Here is a 16938-nt window from a genome sequence, read left to right as displayed (position 1 = left end):
CACCCTCCTCGTTTGCCTGTCTCGCCCGCCCCCGTATTTGGCATCGCAGCGCTGATCTTGCCGCACAAACCAGCGGGCTGTTAAAACAGCCCGGCCAGGTGGAGCTGTCTCACACTTCCAGGGGCCTCTTGAACATATGAGACACAGCTGGGAGACAGGCGGACCCAGAGAGGGGGTGGCTATATAAAACAGATTCAGCATACTTTGCTTTCTACATCCCATTTAGCTCTGCAGCGTGATACCATTTTTTTTTTTTTTTAAAAGAAATAAAGGCCACACCAGTCCTGGAGGACTGAATCCAGGGGCTTTTGAGAACTTTCTCAAACCCAACTTTGATTTTAAATAGTAGGGCTTCTTAACACCTACATAGGTGACTAAGTAAGATGTTTTGATACTCGGCTGCTTCCAGATTTCAGGTCCGAGTTAAATCAATCCTTTCAGGCCACCCACGCGGGAGCAAATGTTACCAAGGCAACGCCCCCTTCAATCTGATCACTGTTGCAATTTAGTGTAGCGTTTTGAGGAAAGGTCATGAGGAAAAAGACAAATCGCTTCCGTTTTTTTTTTGTTTTTTGCAGGAGGTGCCTGCGTGACAGGCTGTACCAAGCTCACCGCTAACATGTACACAGGTCTGGTTCATCTGCCCCCGGATCCTCGTCCGCAGACCTGCGGAACACTGAGGCGGGCCTGATTTATTGCTTCCAGAACTCCAGACTCGTCAGCTATGTCTGCGACAGCCTGCGATACCGGCGTAGCTAAGCTTTTGATCAGAATACCTGGTTTAGCGGAGCTTATCGCAAGCAGGATGGTATCACTCAGACGCCAAGTCGCGCGTGTGTCTCTGGGTTCTGACACTGAGCTGCTCTGCACGCTCTTATCAGTGTCCATTACTGAGGTGTGAGCGCCAGATAAAGGTCAAGCCAGTCCCGCCCAGGCTGGACAGAGGAGCTATTTAGATTGGTGTCTTGCTCTCATCACTCTCTGAGGCTTTAGTGGTCTGTCAGTCAGTGGGGACCTTGGGCCAGCTCCTCTTCAGGGGATGCTAATCTGAGGAGCCATTAGAGCCCAGGCAGCAGAGCTGGTCTGGCCCAGGCCAAAAGCTGATGAGAAACAGAGGTGCAGAAGAGCCCGAGGTGGAAAAAGAAGGGGGTGGGGGGTGCTGAACTATGCGGACTGTGAGGGGAGGGCAGCTCTGTTTTCTATTTGTGAGGATTAGGTTGACAGATCTGTATTTAGTTTCTTTGGGCCTCTAGCTGCAGCTAATCCCCCTCACCTGCAGCGACTGCCCCTGCTCTCTTTCCTCTGACCCCGCAGCCCCCGACTTCCCTCGTGCTCACCCCCCCCCTGCCCCAGCACAAACACTCATCCCGAGACAAGCACATGACTCGTTGCACTCTGTCTCCTCAGGTTAGGGCCTCACACTCGACACAATTCTCCACCGGGCCAAAGGAACAGCGGGGGGCTCGGCCTTTTTTGGAAACGGAAGAAGAGAAAAAGCCCCCCTCCCTGACCCGCGACCCGCAATCTCACTCATGGTGAGGTTTTTTTTTTTCTGTCTGGCTGACGGGTCGTCCCTCATCACTTGGAGATAGCAATTACTCAGAAATTAAGAGCCATTACTACGGAAGCAGCTTGTCAAAGCCACTCAGGGAAAAGGGGGGACCTTTGGTAAAGCTGCACATTAGGGAATATTCAGGGTCGGGTCAGGGGCAAGGACCTCTTTTCTTTAGATCCTGGATCCCACACAGTCCGACCGGGCCTTCACACCGAAAGACCGCAGTGGCTGCGCAAATACACCCACTCGGCATGCAATTCCTGAAGGCGCAGGTGCTGGTTGGCCTGATATTTTAAAGATGTGTGTGCACATTTGCCTTTTCTTTATTCTTTCTACTCATTTAAGATGCTTGAAATGAGCGTGCTCACTTCATAAGTGCCTGACATGGTTGTATCACATAGCTGAAATGGGTCTGGTCCCGCACTTCCCACCCGCCCGACTGGAACCTCCACATAATAAACAGAAAAACACACACTGTTGACACACCTTCTGCTCCAGACAGGTTGCAGCAAGCTCAACCAAAGGGTCTCATTATTCCTGAGAGCCACAGAGGGTGACAAGGGGATTTTTCTAAATACCACAAATGTAGGCCTATGCCTTAAAATCACAAGGTGTTACGGCCTTACACACACTCAGAATCACACCAAAGAATCAATATGTAACCACAAGTTAAGCACGTCCATATATTTACTGTATGTAATACTGTTTTGGTACTTTTTAACTGTGACAACTCGATGTTTAAATATAGATAAAGGCTCAAAATATCTAAAGTTACTAAAGTATAAAAAAAATCACGTTTTATTAATTGAATTGAAACAATGCTACATATTCAAAATGATCATATTTGGCGTGTAGTGACAACATAAAGTGGTGACAGTGAACGCAACATCAAGGTGAGTTTCCCCTGCTGGAAACAGCCAATCAGGGAGCAGATCGGACTCCATCGTCCAGGTAAATCTTGCGGGTTTATGTCGCGCTGTTCTGCCTACGCAAAAAAATGAATTCTGCTTCCGTGGAACCGTTTTCTGATGTCGACAAGCTCCATATTGATCTGAAGCACAGCGTCGAAGCCATGACTGACTGGCAGCCAGCTGAGGGGGAGACAAGTGCGTAAGTGAAAGCTAAATGTGCTAAATCATGCTAACGAGATGCTAAACTGGGCTAGCTGGTAGCGTTGCGCAGTTCGGGGAAGTTGTTTATTTCATGAACCATCAAGTCCGAGATTTTTACCACGAAATGGTTGAAAAATGACCCGTAACTTTGACTATTTAATGAGTAATTAGCCTGCTATCGGGGAGGCCAGCTATAGTGGCTAAACTACAGCGATCCGTCGTTCATAATTGTGTGTTTATTTGAATATTAAGCGTCAATACTCCCTTGTAATTGTTCAAAATGTCACTTTTAAAATCCTGATAAAAATAGACACTGCATATACCTCATCACCACATCATCATGCTGAAACTACTGCCAATTACCATCTTTGTAATTCGTAGTCAGTGTTACTGTCTCTTCTTTTTCCAGAAGACACGTTTTGGAACGCATTGAAAGTGTAATCCTTGGGATAGTGACTAGTCTGTCCAAGGATGAAGCTCCTGTCCTGCTTCTTCCCAACAGATCCAGTTGGACCAATGTCAGGTGACTGGTTTAAACCCACTTTGCTCTGGACAACGTAACCACAAAAGGTCTTTGGGAGCCATTTGTCTTTGAAACGATGGATGCAAGCGGTCGCGTTGTGCACCCCAACCAACATTTACTTGTGTCGGTTTTGCAAGAGCTTCGGGCCACACACGTCGATCGGGTCGTTGTTTAATTTCTTGAGGAAATGCACTCTTGTGCGGCGCCTGTATCAACTCTCACCCCCCACCCCCCACCCACAGCAAGTGTGTCTACGTTCCTGTAACCCTCCAGGGTTTCATTTTTTTGTTGAATTTTCTCATTTTGTCCTTAATTATTCGCAAGTTTTGACAGTTCCGTGGGGCTGCAGATGACTTCGGAGAGTTCTGTCACCAGCGTTCGGTGCGACTGCGCTTCGTCTGTCACTAAATTCGGTGAGACGATACAAACGCCTGTTCTAAAAATCTCTCATTTATCTCACTAGATCCTTTTAAAATGTTAACAGATTCGGAAATGAGACCACACACACACACACACACACACACACCACACACACACACACACACACACACACAGGGACAGTTTCAAATGATTTCAAGCATTTATCCTTCAAACACACACCAGTGGAGTCAGCTGCACCCGGCCAGACCACACACACACACACACACACACACACCTGATGTTTGGAGCAATCATTTCCTGGTGGAATTCCACATGCGACTTTGGTGATGATTCCCAGTCTGCCCACTTACGCTGGCTGGTGGAAACAGCCTCAACGCGTATCCCGAATATGAAGCTGTGGAGTCGGAGCGTTTCACGCGTTCAAACCTCTTTCTGTTTGTGTCTTAAAGCCCAACTTCTCAAGATTCTCTCGGTCATCTACAAACTCGTGCAGAGCGACTCGTTCGCTACAAAAAGGTTTTCTTTTCCCCTGACATCAGTAAATCCAATAAGTGGCGTTCTGAATCGGTTAAGGACCTCGTCTGGATGTGCCTGCTGTTCCCGCAGAGACATCTTTTACAACAACACTCGGCTGTTTGGCTCCCAGACATCTGTGGACACTATCGTGGATGACATCTCCTGCCTGCTGAAGGTGCCTCGCAGGGCCTTACACGTGGTAGGCGCGCCTTTGTGGTTCCCGAATAGACCCATTTCAATCCCAGTTGATTTCTGAGCGTAAAGCCGGTGGTGAACTGGGTTTTTTCCCCAGTTGGCCACGTCCAAAGGCTTCATCTCAGGCGATCTGTGCTATATGGAGAGCGACGGCACCAGGATCAGCTGCAGCTCCAGTCAGGCTGTTGCAGTCTCCTCGAACATTAGTGGAATCAGAAGTATCCTTGGCTCAGTTTTTCCCTGTGTGGGACGGACGCGCGTGCGAGCGTTTTTCCTCGACTCGCGTCCAGACATCGTCTCGTGCGCACGGTTCGTCCTCATCGTGGAGAAGGATGCGACGTTTCAGAGGCTCCTGGATGACGACTTCTGCGCGAAGCTCTCCCCTTGCATCATGATCACAGTGCGTTTTCCCAGTGTTTCTTTTGGTTACATCCGATCCAAATCCATCCACACGGAGTTCTGCTTCTGCCTGTGTTGCTCAGGGGAAAGGTGTCCCAGATCTCAACAGCAGGTTGATGGTGAGGAAGCTTTGGGACACGCTGCACATCCCCATCTTCGCGCTGGTGGACGCCGACCCTCACGGTAGACACCGTCTGTCCGGACCTCTGCTGCCTCGCGTATTTCCACACGCATAACGTCTCCTGGCACACACGTGTCCCAGCGAGCCGGCTGCACCTGCTCGGCACCGCGCTGTCCCTCTTCTCACTGTTGTTTCCTCTCCGTCATTCTCATTACCACTGGAGCGCTTTTCCATTGCGTGGCCGGACGCATATGCAGAGTTCCACCTCCTAATCTCCGTTCCATGGGGATAATTGCTCTGGTGTGCCAGTGATTGCAGTGCTTTTATGTTTTCCAGGGATTGAAATCATGAGTATCTACAAGTATGGATCAGTGGTGAGTCATGTCTTCCCCTCACTCCTCATGTCTTTAGAAGCACATTTTAGGTACATCCACACGGTCGTGCATACGTTTAGGGGTTTACAATGCATGCGGTTGTAATTGGGTGTCTCCACAGGCCATGTCCTTTGAAGCCCACAGTCTGACTGTCCCCAGTGTTATGTGGTTGGGCCTCCTCCCCTCTGACCTGCAGAGGTTTGGACTCAACCTTCCCTACTTCCTGCATCCTCCTGCTTCTAATTGGAATGGCTGTATATTCCAGGGAATTGTTTGTTTTGGTTTCTGTTGCTGTTGCCCTGCATTTCTTTTTTCCTTCGTCGAGCTGCATCTGGGGCCATATTGACTTTTAAATACACGTTGTTGCCGTGACGGTTTTCCAGCGGGCGTTTAATTGCAGTTCCTATATCTTTACGGTTGCTTCTAATCATAAAGGGCCACTGCTCCGTGTGGGTGAAATCGATGTTGTGTGTTCCAGGTTGCGTGTCCCCCAGGACGTTCTTCTCCCCCTCACCAAGACAGATGAATGCAAACTAGCCAGCCTTCTCAAAAGGCCTTATTTGAGCAGCCAACCCCAGTGGAAGAGAGAGGTGAGGTGGAAAAGCAACCCGCTCTGTGGCCTCTTCACCTTTTGCTTGTGGAAAGACTTGTTAAAAATGAAACTTAAAATGTAAACGTTTGCTCTCGGGACAGATGGAACTGATGCAGCAAACTCAAGTCAAAGCTGAGATACAGTCTCTGTCGGCCATTGCTCCTGATTTCCTCACCAACATCTACCTGCCCAACAAGCTGCGTTACAAAGGCTGGATTTGAGTCCCGCGCTGCCACCTAGTGGCGGGAAGATAAACTGCTCAAGTTGGTCGCAAAATGTTTGATTTCAATTTAAAATGGTTTTCAAAAAGATTTCTGAGGGATTCTCCGTTGTTTGCTTTTTATTTATTTCAGAAATGCATCATTTCTCCGGTTCCCATGTGTAATACGATTAGTTGTGTTAAAAATGCTGCACTGACTGCTGATGAGTGGAGCTAATTATTCCTCATTTGTTTCAACAATGTTTCAGGTTTGAAAAAATAACAATAGATATATTTTTTAAAAAACTGTATTACACATTAAATATTAGCAAAGAAATTTGATCCTCTTTTTTCATCCCCAAATAATCTACACACTTTATGACCCAAGCACATGATACTCGGTCACCGTGTAAATATTAATTCCAGTTTGAGTCTTGTTTTAATGGAGCAGACTGCAGCTGTGAGTTATCATCCAAGGAATCATCTGCTCACATTGTGTATGACTGTAAATCTGTAACAGATTTGTAGTATGTGGGCTGGGATGTTCAGGGTTATTCATGAAAGCAGAATATCTTTCCCACTGTCCTTTGAGAAGTGGAAACAGATCCCAGAAAGGCCTTCCCTCCCCTCCTGCTCCCACTTGTCAAACACAGCTGACTGCAGAGCCGAGTGAATTAAAATTGTCCGGGGCTTTTCAGGATAACACCCTCGCCGGTTCAGGGAATCATGTTGCTCAAGACATTTTTAATCTGCTGCAAGTTGGACTGGGATGTGTTCAGGTACCCGAGAGTGACTGGAGACGAGAACGGCTTGATTTGTTGAAACGTGGGCTCGCGAAGCTGCCTGAGAAGTGGAATTAGCCGTCTGGTGTCTGACCTTTTGTGGAGTAACCACTTGACTAATCTCGGGATTGGCGGCATAACGATGTGTTAATCGTGCCCACTGGGTTCTGCGCTCCGCTTTCAGATCCAGAATAGCCAGGGTGAATGTGAGCCAGAGATGCCCGTTCCTGAGCACCGTGCCCAGTGTTTACCAGAAGCTGAGCACCAAGTCGGCGCTGGTGAGTTATGCCCACAAGTGTCCCGTGTTGATGGAGGTGGTCTCCAGAGCTCTGCCCGACTCAGCTGCTGCGGCCAAAACCAGTCCAGCAAACGAAGGTCAGCCGCAGGCCTGCGTTTTTATGTTGCAGTGTAAAAGTGGTCCACACATGTTATACTTCAACTCCAGTGTTTTATTAGACCCAAATCACAGAATCCAACTCTCCCCAAATGAGCCGACGGATGCTGCTGGCCTGGCTGTCACCCCCAGATGCCCTTTCCTGACTGCGGAGAAGAACAGGGTGGTCAGTGAGGCCAGTATGGAGCTGCAGGAAGACGTCCAGGAGATGGACTCTGGATGCAAAGGTGAACAGCCGTGCATTTGCTTACTGGACAGCTGTAAAATCTTCTCCATTCATTATGGTATTTTTACTAGTCGGTGATCTTATTGAGGCCGACAAGCCAAAGACGGGAGCGTCCCAGCTGCTAATGGATAATTTACACGACGGTGACAAAGTTCAATTCATCGGAATTTCACGTTTTTGATGTATTTTTAAAGCTCATTAAAGCATCTTCTGTCTTTTTACAGCCGTCACCTTCAAATACGACGAGTTCTTTGAAAAGATGATTGAAAGCAGGAGGAGCGAGCGCACGTACAGGGTCTTTAAGACGCTCAACCGCCGCGCCCTCTCCTTCCCGATGGCAGACAGCTACACGGACTCTTTCCGAACAAAGACGGAGGTTTCTGTCTGGTGCAGCAACGACTACCTGGGGATGAGCAGACACCCCGGGGTGACCCGGGCCATCATGTGAGCACACTGTCTCATTAGTTCTCTGTTGCAGGAGCTCAGGAAGAGCTCATCCAGCAGAAATGCTTCTGTTGAAGGGACACGCTGCAGATGCACGGTGCTGGAGCAGGAGGTACCCGAAACATCTCGGGGACGAGCAGATTCCACCGAGAACTCGAGTACGACTTGGCCGACCTGCACGGCAAAGATGCAGCGCTGCTGTTCTCCTCCTGCTTTGTAGCCAACGACTCCACGTTGTTTACTCTGGCCAAAATGCTACCAGGTACAGTCCTCAGAACTCGGGGTTTTGCTTTTGAGTGCACGTCAACTGAAAGCTGAGGAGAGGGCGTTTCTCCCCTCCACCCCAAGGTTGTGAGATCTACTCGGACGCTGGCAACCACGCCTCGATCATCCAGGGTGTGAGGAACAGCGCCGCAAGGAAGTTTATCTTCCGCCACAATGATGTCGGCCACCTTCACGAGCTGCTGGAGAAGTCCCACCCCTCCGCTCCGAAGATAGTTGCCTTTGAGTCGGTGCATTCGATGGCTGGTAAAATAAGAATATGCACTTTTATTGACAAATGCTGTTACCTTGCCAACGATGCGGTCGAGCTGAAGTCGTGCGGGCTTTTCCTGCTATATTGGCGCTCTGTCGGACGGCGGCTCTGCTCTCATCAGGTGACGTGTGCCCCGTGGAGGAGATGTGCGACGTTGCTCACAAATTTGGGGCCATTACGTTTGTGGATGAAGTTCATGCCGTGGGCTTATACGGGCCCCGAGGAGGAGGGATCGGCGACAGGGACCGGGTCACGCACAAGATGGACATCATCTCTGGGACGCTTGGTACGCCAGACGCTCTCCCATCAGGCGTGCGCTCGTCTCCCTGACTTGTTGGTTTGCATTCCAGGGAAGGCGTTTGGCTGCGTGGGCGGTTACATTGCCAGCACCGCCGCCCTGGTGGACACGGTGCGCTCCTACGCCGCGGGCTTCATCTTCACCACGTCTCTGCCCCCCATGCTGTTGGCGGGAGCGAAGGAGTCCATCAGGGTGCTGAAAGGCGAGGAGGGCCGGACGCTGCGTCGGACACACCAGAGGAACGTGAAGCTGCTCCGGCAGATGCTGATGGACTCGGGCCTCCCCGTGACCCCCTGCCCCAGCCACATCATCCCCGTTCACGTGAGACCAACGGCTTATTCTGCATGTTCACAGCACAAAACCCTGTTTTTGACGTCGAACACCTCTGTTTCTCAGGTGGCTGATGCTGAAAAGAACACCCAGATCTGTGACATCATGATGTCTCGTTACAACATCTACGTCCAGGCTATCAACCACCCCACCGTGGCTAAAGGGGAGGAGCTGCTGCGCATCGCCCCCACACCGCACCACACCCCACAAATGATGGCCGTCTTCGTTGGTATGTCTGTTAGGTAGTTGATCTTCCATCTGGCTTGGTTCCACGGACGGTTGTTGTTCTCTCCAGACCGGCTGGTGCAGACATGGACGGCGGTGGGTCTGCCGCTGAGGCCTCGCTCCTCTGCGGAGTGTCACTTCTGCCAGCAGCCACTCCACTTTGAGCTCATGAGCGAGAGGGAGAAGTCCTTCTTCTCTGGCCTCGGTCACCTGATACCAGCAGTCGCCTGATGGCACGGAAAGCCAACGACCAAGTGCATCGTCTGAATCGCTGTTAGAATAATCAATAAAGGTGAGGCTAACGTGTTTCGCTAGGCTTGTCTTTTTACTTCCACACGTCAAGTCTTGCAGCCGCCTTTTGGCAGACATGGAATCTAGTTTCAAGGATTTCAAAGAGGGGCAGTGCACTCCGACAAGAACAACAGGGTTGATGTGGTGCATTCGCACCAAGCGATGAGTAGAAGAATCAGCAGATGCAGCATTTCATCCAATGAAATCGATGAAGGGGAAGCAAATTATAACAGTTTAAAAAGTAACAAAGCGTCACTGGTTGGAATCAGTGGTGCGGTCCCAACTCTCACCACACGGTGGCAGGATGCTCCTCCGAGCTGCGGTGGCCAGGGTCTGCTGTCAGACAACCCCCCCCCGCCCCCCTCATGACTCACAGCCTTTGCAGCAGCCTTCGTGATGAACCACAAGATGGTATCAATGGAGGACAGGATATTGTGCTTCCCATCACGATAACGGGGCCGCACATGTTGCTCGTAAATGCCACGTAGGAATTTACTGCAGCCCAGCAGAGAAGGCGGAATATCAGGCATGAAAGAGCCTTTGAAATGAACCGTCAGATTTATCTGCTCTCAGACTGCTTGTTTAATCCAGAAGATGTATTGGATGTTTTATTGGATGTGTACATTTACCCGGTTAAGATGAGATTCACTTTACAACCGTGGATTGTGAAACACAAATGCAGAGGAAATGATGTGGTTATCTGCACATTTGCATCTAACAGGTGTATTTGTGTGCGCAACAGGTGTGTGTAGAGCTCCCTCTTTGCACGATAACCCCCCCCCCCACACACACACACACACACACACAATCATGCTTGAAGCACATTATGTAACTGCTGGTGGAAGTGGAGCAGTCAGGTGACACAGGCTGGCTTAACCTTTATCATCATCAGCAATATCAGTAGTAGAAGGGGTGCTGGTGTTGGATCAGTGATGCCCTCCGTCCTAGTGCTGCTCCTGGGTTCTGGTCTTACTGGTGTGGTTGTCAGGAGCTACAGTGGAAACAGTCGCTGATCGGTCGGATCTAATAAAGCGTCAGAGATTATTTCCTTCTTATTTTCAGACACGCTGGAGCCAAACACCTCTGCACCTCCGGCAGGAGAGATTAACAGAAATCCAGTAGAGGCCGCAGCTTGTGCGTGCGTGCGTGCGTGCGTGCGTGCGTGGTCTGGAGAGGAGGCTGCTGCTGAAATGGTGGCTGTTGTGCTGTGTGGCAACGACACGATGCCTGTTGTTGCGAGTCTGACCAGCATTCGTGTGTGTGTTTGTGTATGTGGATTTAGCTCTATTCCTCATTCTGTGTTAATCCCGCTCTGCACATCTGTGCCCCCCCCCAACTCACGTGCTCGGACAGATGATCTAGATAGCTGCTTTATTACACGCATCTCTCCGAATGTTTGCGTTGTACAGCCTCACACGTGTAGATGTAAAAAAAATGTGTTCTAGTTTACATTCACCCCCTTTACATAGTAAATATCCCTGTAATTTCGTAGAAACAGCATCATATTTGAGTATTTCTGGGGGGGGGGGGTGCAAAATAATAGTCACATCTGAGCCACGTGGGGGGGGGGTGTTTAGTTTGATTTTTGCGGCTGGTTTGCAGCTGTAAATTGTTAAAAGTTCGGTTTAATCGCGTTTAAAGGTTTGATGATCAACTTTGAGACGCTTCTGCCTGTGGCTTTAAATCAAAAGGAATAAGCCCCGCCCCCTCCTGTCGCCTTACTGTCAACTAAAAAAAAAAAAAAAAACAGTAAAAGAAAAAAGCTCTCGTGCATCGGAATGGTGAGAGCGTGCGTGCGCGCGGAGGAGGACCTTGGTGCGGAGGACCCGAAGTTGATGAGATTAACGGCGGTTAAATACTCGCGTGCGAACTCGCGCGCGGCTCAGATTGAAAGCGCGAGCGGGTCCGCGTTGCCTCCGATGCGGGCCGGGACCCACTGATGGACGCGGAGAGGAGGCGCAGCCAGAGGGAGTCCGAACGCAGCAGAAGCGCCGCGCACCGGCGGGCCGACGCGCTCCTTCACCTCCTCGGCTGAGATGCAGTCAGCGCCCGCGCTTCTAGTAATGATCCAAGTCCGAAATGTCTGATGCGACGCCGAGTAAAAGCGTGGAGTGGCTCCAGGAGGAGTTGGAGTCCGGGGCCACTTCGCTGCTCCTGCTGGACTGTCGCTCCCATGAGCTGTACGAGTCGTCCCACATAGAGTCCGCCATAAACCTGGTCATACCGGGGCTCATGCTCCGGAGGTTCAAGAAGGGCAACATACCCATCCGGACTATCATTTCCAACCACGAGGATAAGGAAAAGATCCTCCGGCGGTGTGAAACTGACACGGTCGTCCTGTACGACGAGTGCACGGCGGACTGGCAGAACTGCGGTGCCCCGGCGTCGGTTCTGGGTCTGCTCCTCCAGAAACTCTGGGAGGACGGCTGTAAAGCCTTTTACCTGGAAGGTAAGTTCTTCCCCCTTAACTGTGCGGCAAATTACAGCCAAGTGCACTTTATCCGGTAATAAGGCGTTTATATGTGTCGAATAAGGTAGGGTTGTCTGGAAACTCTTGCGGAGCCTAGCATCTTAAAGAAGTACGTCAGTGGCCAATTTCCCTTTGGCAGAAACGTCACTTGAATTAATTTTTTTCCCCTTCCGATTTGAAAAAGCCAACGTGGTTTTGAAGACTGTCGCTTCTGTGCCGGTGTTTCTCCGCGGTTCACAACTTTGTGTGCGGTTCTGTGTCACCGGGATTCTCAATTAAAATTCCAAAATGGCTGCGCGATGTTTTGCTCCAGCAGGAACAGGCATGCATTTCATGAATGGTCTCTCTCTGGAGGGGGGGGGGGGGGGGGGTTCTCTGCAGCCTTGCACCGCCGTCCACGAGCCTTGTCTCCATTGAATAACTACGCAAATTTATGCCATGTGTTCACAAGGAGTCGAATCCGTTTATTTTTGAATTCCAGGTGGGTTCGGAAAGTTCCACACGGAATACCCGGAACACTGCGAGACGCTCATAGACAGCTCCTGCCCCAGCTCCTCTCCTCCGCTCTCCGTCCTGGGTTTTGGAAACCTGCGGATCAGCTCCGACTGCTCCGACGGGGAGTCGGACCGGGAGCCGAGCAGCGCCACGGAATCGGAGGAGAGTCCCATCCCCGGGAACCAGCCCGCCTTCCCCGTGGAGATCCTGCCCTACCTTTACCTGGGCTGCGCCAAAGACTCCACCAACCTGGACGTGCTGGGCCGCTACAACATCAAGTACATTCTGAATGTGACGCCCAACCTCCCCAACATGTTTGAGCACGATCGCCGCTTCAGGTACAAAAAGATCCCCATTTCTGACCACTGGAGCCAGAACCTGTCCCAGTTCTTCCCCGAGGCCATATCCTTCATAGGTGGGTGTGCCATTATTTTAATTATTATTTTTAATCTCCTTCTCATTGATGTCCTGAGTTTAATCCGCCGGTGCTGAAGCGTAGTGCGAAATGTCAAGAGAACAAACGCGCTTTGCTAATTATGGGTTGTAAAGTGGAGGATTTGTTGACAGTCATATGCGTGAACCAGTTCACGGAACTGGTTCGTGTGGGTCTTTTGGCCGGGAGACGTGTCGAACGCCGCTGGCGCTTCATTGATAAGAGCGCGGCGACACGTCGGCCGCCCTCGCCGTTCTGGACCCGCAGAGTTTCAGTTCAGCTTCTGCGAAACCGCGGCCCGTTTGTGTGCGTGCTAGTTCTCGGTTTGCTATGAACTGGTTTGCGCTGGTTTCAGGGGTAGAACGAGGAAGGAAGAGCCGTTTCCAGTTTGTGGCGGCTGAGCGTGAGATGGCAGGTTTGGCCACGCTCGACGCGGCCGTTCGAAGAGCCGCGGCCTATTGTTCCATACGTGAGGGTATCTAAAAATGACATGAGATCCTCTCTTTTTTTCCCACCCCCCCGGCAGACGAGGCGCGGTCCAAGCAGTGCGGCATTCTGGTCCACTGCCTGGCCGGCATCAGCCGCTCGGTCACCGTCACCGTGGCCTACCTGATGCAGCGGCTCCACCTGTCCCTGAACGACGCCTACGACTTCGTCAAGAGGAAGAAGTCCAACATTTCCCCCAACTTTAATTTCATGGGCCAGCTCCTGGACTTCGAGAGGACGCTGGGGCTGCACAGCCCCTGCGACAACCGATCCACCAGCAGCACGGAGCAGCTCTTCTTCACCACGCCGACCAATCACAACGTCTTCCAGCTGGACACCCTGGAGTCCACGTGAGACTGGGTTTGGACGGCTGACGCCAGCACTCGGTCAGTTACTGTATTCCCGTACCAAAAAGAACTCAAGTGTCTTCTCTTAAAGCCTGTATGCAGAGTTGATGAAGTCCCGTCTCGATGCCTTAAGCCTAAAACGAGGACGAAGCTTTTCCCTCTTGTCTGGCACGTGAACTTTTCTATGAAATCTGCGATTGTTGCCCGACTGTTATTCACCAGCTGTAACCTGGACGTTCATGTGTTGCTTTATTGCCTTGGCGGCCTGAAAGCGAGTCTTTGGCCAGTAGGGGACCAAACCCGAGACCTTCTGATGGTACTCAAGCTGAGGGGAAAACAGAAACACACTCGTCCATCCTTGGATTACCGTTCTTTGGCAGCTCTCTCGCAGGAGAACCCCCAGGCGGCTTCTGTTCGGCTAACGTTAACATCGGTTACTTCAGTACAGCGAGATAACAAAGTTTAGCTTTTACACTCCTTTTCCTGTTGCTCATTATACGTTATTAGCATGTAATTACATCCTTGTGTCGTCGAGGCCTTTGACCATACTTTAATCGAGATGTAGCATATAGGATCGTCTCTGCCATGACTGAAAGGAACGGCCGTGCACAGCGGAGCGCACGTTGATCAGCAGCCACCTGTCGCTCTGACGCTAAGGGATATCGCGTAATTAGCGGCGCTGCGACGCCGGTCCTTGGGAACAACCGCGTGAGATCGATGTTTTTGAAACGTGTGCTCTTACCTCACAGAGAGAACCTCTTCAGGGATTTTTATAAATGTATGTGTGTATCTGGTCACGGCCTCTGTGAGTGCATCTAAGGGCTTCTTGTTGTCCGGTTTGTTTGGAAAGATGTACATAAAATGTGACATTTTCTCAGAACCATGAAGGATGCGAATGTCACCCCGTCTTGATCCTTATGTGTAGTATATATGTAAAGCTAAATGTCCAAGACATTCTGTACAATTTATACGACAAATATATGGTATATTTTTACGTGAATGCTTTTTGTCGGCCTTTGTTCTGTACGTTTCCTTATTAAAAGTAACCAAAAGACGGCGGTTTAGGTGGGCGTCGCCGACCCTGGGAGCGTCCGCCTCGCGTCCGCTGTCGATGCTGGGTTTCCTGTCTCCCACAGCCCCGCTGACACACAGACGAGTGACAGGGCCAGATCTGTCAATACCACAGGGCGGACACACCCACTCACACCGCACTTTGAGGAAGAGGAAGATGACACAGCATGCGCTCCGTCGTAGATAAAATAACTGCGGTTTGCATGTAGCGTATCCGGAAGGGAAGTCGAAACAGGACATTTCTCTTCATTATTAAGTTGACTAAATAACTATAAATAAGAACTGATCCAAGTTGTCGTGTCAGGGAACAACCAGAACCAATAAATGGATCATTTTCTTATGATTTCAGGTACATTTATTGTAATGAGTTATGACTCGGGAATGAAGGTTTACAGGCTTTTACTCGTGTGTTCTTCATCCTTCCCTGACAAGATTATCTCGTGAACTGAGGCCGATTTTTCCTTGTCGTGCAGGAGGGGAAAAAAAGGAAGGGGGGGGGGGTGTTCTCTTGTTGAGCTGGGCAGCGCTTCACGGTCCAATAACTGTCACTCTGCGTGATTTAATGACTTTAAAACTGGGTTTAAACGGGTTTAACCTAAACCCCGGAGACCCGGGGTTGAAGCAGGAGGCCGAGGCTGAAATCCTCCGACTTTCCACGGAACGGAGCATGAAGAGGCTTGTCTCAGCGACACCTTCGCCTTCGTGATAATAAAGGCTGTGGAGTGATGGATTTTCCAACATGACTGAACCTGGCCGGCCACATACCTGCAGGGCCAGCCTATAATTAGATCTGAGGAGACACCCACGGCGGAGCACAGCCTGCAGAGCGGAGCAGCACCGCCTGAACACGTTGGGCGTGAAATCCCGGCATAATATCCTGTCTTTAACTCGCACTGTGCATTTATAGAAAATACCGCAGAAATGGGTGATATTCGTCATTTATGGCGTCTGCTTTGGCAGCAGCTGAGGCCTGAATGTTCGTACCCTCACCTGTGAGCTCCTCCCATTTGCTCCGGAGGGGGCTGATTGTTCACATCCGGAGGGAAAAAACCTTTATTAATTTATGCATTTGGTGTCTAATAATAACAACAATGCAAATAATATTCTACTTCTTTCTTAGCTACTAATTGGTTGCAGCTAACACCATCTAAAATGCAGCATTCGGGGAGTTTTTTCATGCGAATGGCTCCTTTGCAGTCACTTCTGCCAACGTTTTGGCTCCAGCTAGGACCTGAGAGTTAATCATAGCTCTACACTTTCTGTAATTATAACTCACGTTGCGAGCTGCTGCTGCCAGCTTCAAAAGCAAGGCGTGGGGTCCTAGTGACTCGCTGTTCACCCCTCCGATGCTAATCATGAAAGTCGGCGGGGAACTCGCACTTGTAACCTAAAAGCCTAATGCGAAACCCTGATGAGAAAGTGTGTAGTTTCTCATTTGTGGTTTTGCTCATGTGTTTTGAGAAGGACGACTTTTCGGTCCTGTTAAGATCACCCAGGAGAGGAAGCGGAGACTAAGCGCAGCGCTGACTCAGCAGCGGTTGCTGGGGAAGCAGATGTACATGAGTCCGACAGGATTTAAGATCGGGGTGGGGGCGTGAGGAAGGGGGCATGTCTCTTTGCTCGGGTGTGTGTTCATGAGTGTGTGTTGCGGAGTGAAAGCCAGTCATAGCTGGTTCACACCTGCTGCGGTTCTAAGAGCATACTTAGCATACTGCGTGACTGACAATCATTTCACAGCTGCTTCAGCTACTGATGAACAATAGGAGGGATTGTTTGCTAAAGCCGTCGTGTCCCTTCATGCTGAACCTATTTGTAAGAGTGGTTGTATTTGAAGCCATTGTTTAACATTTAGCAGAAATGATGGCTGATTTAGCGAGCGGCATGTGCCAGAATAGCCAAAATAAGCGAGTTTGATGTAAAATGCAGCAATTAGCTTCAGCGAAACACACTAAAAACCCAAACAAGCATGTATTATAAACAAATCCCCTCAGATAAATCGTAAATAAACAGTAGCTACTGTCGCGTTGCAGATATTTTTGACTCTGTCCAGCAGATGTTCCGAGCAGAGCACAGTAATCCTAATCTCTGTATTTTGCTGTCACTAACATCATGTCACTGAATAGGTGATGACATCATGGCGGCTG

The 16938-nt window shown here is 50.1% G+C and overlaps 3 protein-coding genes across 10 annotated transcripts; all 3 read left to right on the top strand.

The window, feature by feature from the left end:
- The first annotated feature begins 2471 nt into the window (after window positions 1-2471).
- On the top strand, window positions 2472-9508 carry LOC130529842 (5-aminolevulinate synthase, non-specific, mitochondrial-like). Of its 8 annotated transcripts, none has more exons than XM_057040464.1 (12): window positions 2472-2665; window positions 3077-3190; window positions 6934-7124; window positions 7206-7370; window positions 7441-7512; window positions 7594-7813; window positions 7891-8075; window positions 8162-8341; window positions 8470-8634; window positions 8699-8967; window positions 9043-9205; window positions 9272-9508. In XM_057040464.1, exons 1-12 carry the CDS (start codon window positions 2553-2555, stop codon window positions 9430-9432), a joined length of 1998 nt encoding a protein of 665 aa, XP_056896444.1. In that variant the 5' UTR covers window positions 2472-2552; the 3' UTR covers window positions 9433-9508. The 8 variants fall into 8 exon arrangements, with proteins under 8 accessions (XP_056896444.1, XP_056896447.1, XP_056896450.1 ...); XM_057040467.1 differs by having other exon boundaries at window positions 2473-2665; window positions 3170-3190; XM_057040470.1 differs by having other exon boundaries at window positions 2535-2661; window positions 7195-7370.
- spo11 (SPO11 initiator of meiotic double stranded breaks) lies at window positions 4923-6304 on the top strand. Its single transcript, XM_057040474.1, has 4 exons — window positions 4923-5176; window positions 5298-5374; window positions 5655-5766; window positions 5870-6304. The coding sequence occupies exons 1-4, from the start codon at window positions 5150-5152 to the stop codon at window positions 5987-5989; spliced, it is 336 nt and encodes a 111-aa protein (XP_056896454.1). The 5' UTR covers window positions 4923-5149; the 3' UTR covers window positions 5990-6304.
- Window positions 9509-11234: 1726 nt separating the features above from the next.
- Window positions 11235-14723, top strand: LOC130529843 (dual specificity protein phosphatase 7-like). Its single transcript, XM_057040472.1, has 3 exons — window positions 11235-11941; window positions 12444-12872; window positions 13417-14723. Exons 1-3 carry the CDS (start codon window positions 11572-11574, stop codon window positions 13728-13730), a joined length of 1113 nt encoding a protein of 370 aa, XP_056896452.1. The 5' UTR covers window positions 11235-11571; the 3' UTR covers window positions 13731-14723.
- Window positions 14724-16938: the final 2215 nt, after the last annotated feature.

Source organism: Takifugu flavidus, chromosome 8 (assembly GCF_003711565.1).
Source record: "Takifugu flavidus isolate HTHZ2018 chromosome 8, ASM371156v2, whole genome shotgun sequence".
In the NCBI taxonomy this organism is placed as follows: domain Eukaryota; kingdom Metazoa; phylum Chordata; class Actinopteri; order Tetraodontiformes; family Tetraodontidae; genus Takifugu; species Takifugu flavidus.
This window is presented reverse-complemented; position numbering and strand designations above follow the sequence as displayed.

Coding starts and splice junctions, on each gene's coding strand:
- spo11 (XM_057040474.1), top strand. CDS start 5,150: ATGAGTATCTACAAGTATGGATCAGTG. Junction 5,177..5,297: donor TCTACAAGTATGGATCAGTG/GTGAGTCATGTC, acceptor GTGTCTCCACAG/GCCATGTCCTTTGAAGCCCA. Junction 5,767..5,869: donor AACCCCAGTGGAAGAGAGAG/GTGAGGTGGAAA, acceptor CTCTCGGGACAG/ATGGAACTGATGCAGCAAAC.
- LOC130529842 (XM_057040463.1), top strand. CDS start 6,525: ATGAAAGCAGAATATCTTTCCCACTGTCCTTTGAGAAGTGGAAACAGA. Junction 8,342..8,469: donor GTCGGTGCATTCGATGGCTG/GTAAAATAAGAA, acceptor TGCTCTCATCAG/GTGACGTGTGCCCCGTGGAG. Junction 8,968..9,042: donor GCCACATCATCCCCGTTCAC/GTGAGACCAACG, acceptor TCTGTTTCTCAG/GTGGCTGATGCTGAAAAGAA.
- LOC130529843 (XM_057040472.1), top strand. CDS start 11,572: ATGTCTGATGCGACGCCGAGTAAAAGCGTGGAGTGGCTCCAGGAGGAG. Junction 11,942..12,443: donor TAAAGCCTTTTACCTGGAAG/GTAAGTTCTTCC, acceptor TTTGAATTCCAG/GTGGGTTCGGAAAGTTCCAC. Junction 12,873..13,416: donor CGAGGCCATATCCTTCATAG/GTGGGTGTGCCA, acceptor CCCCCCCGGCAG/ACGAGGCGCGGTCCAAGCAG.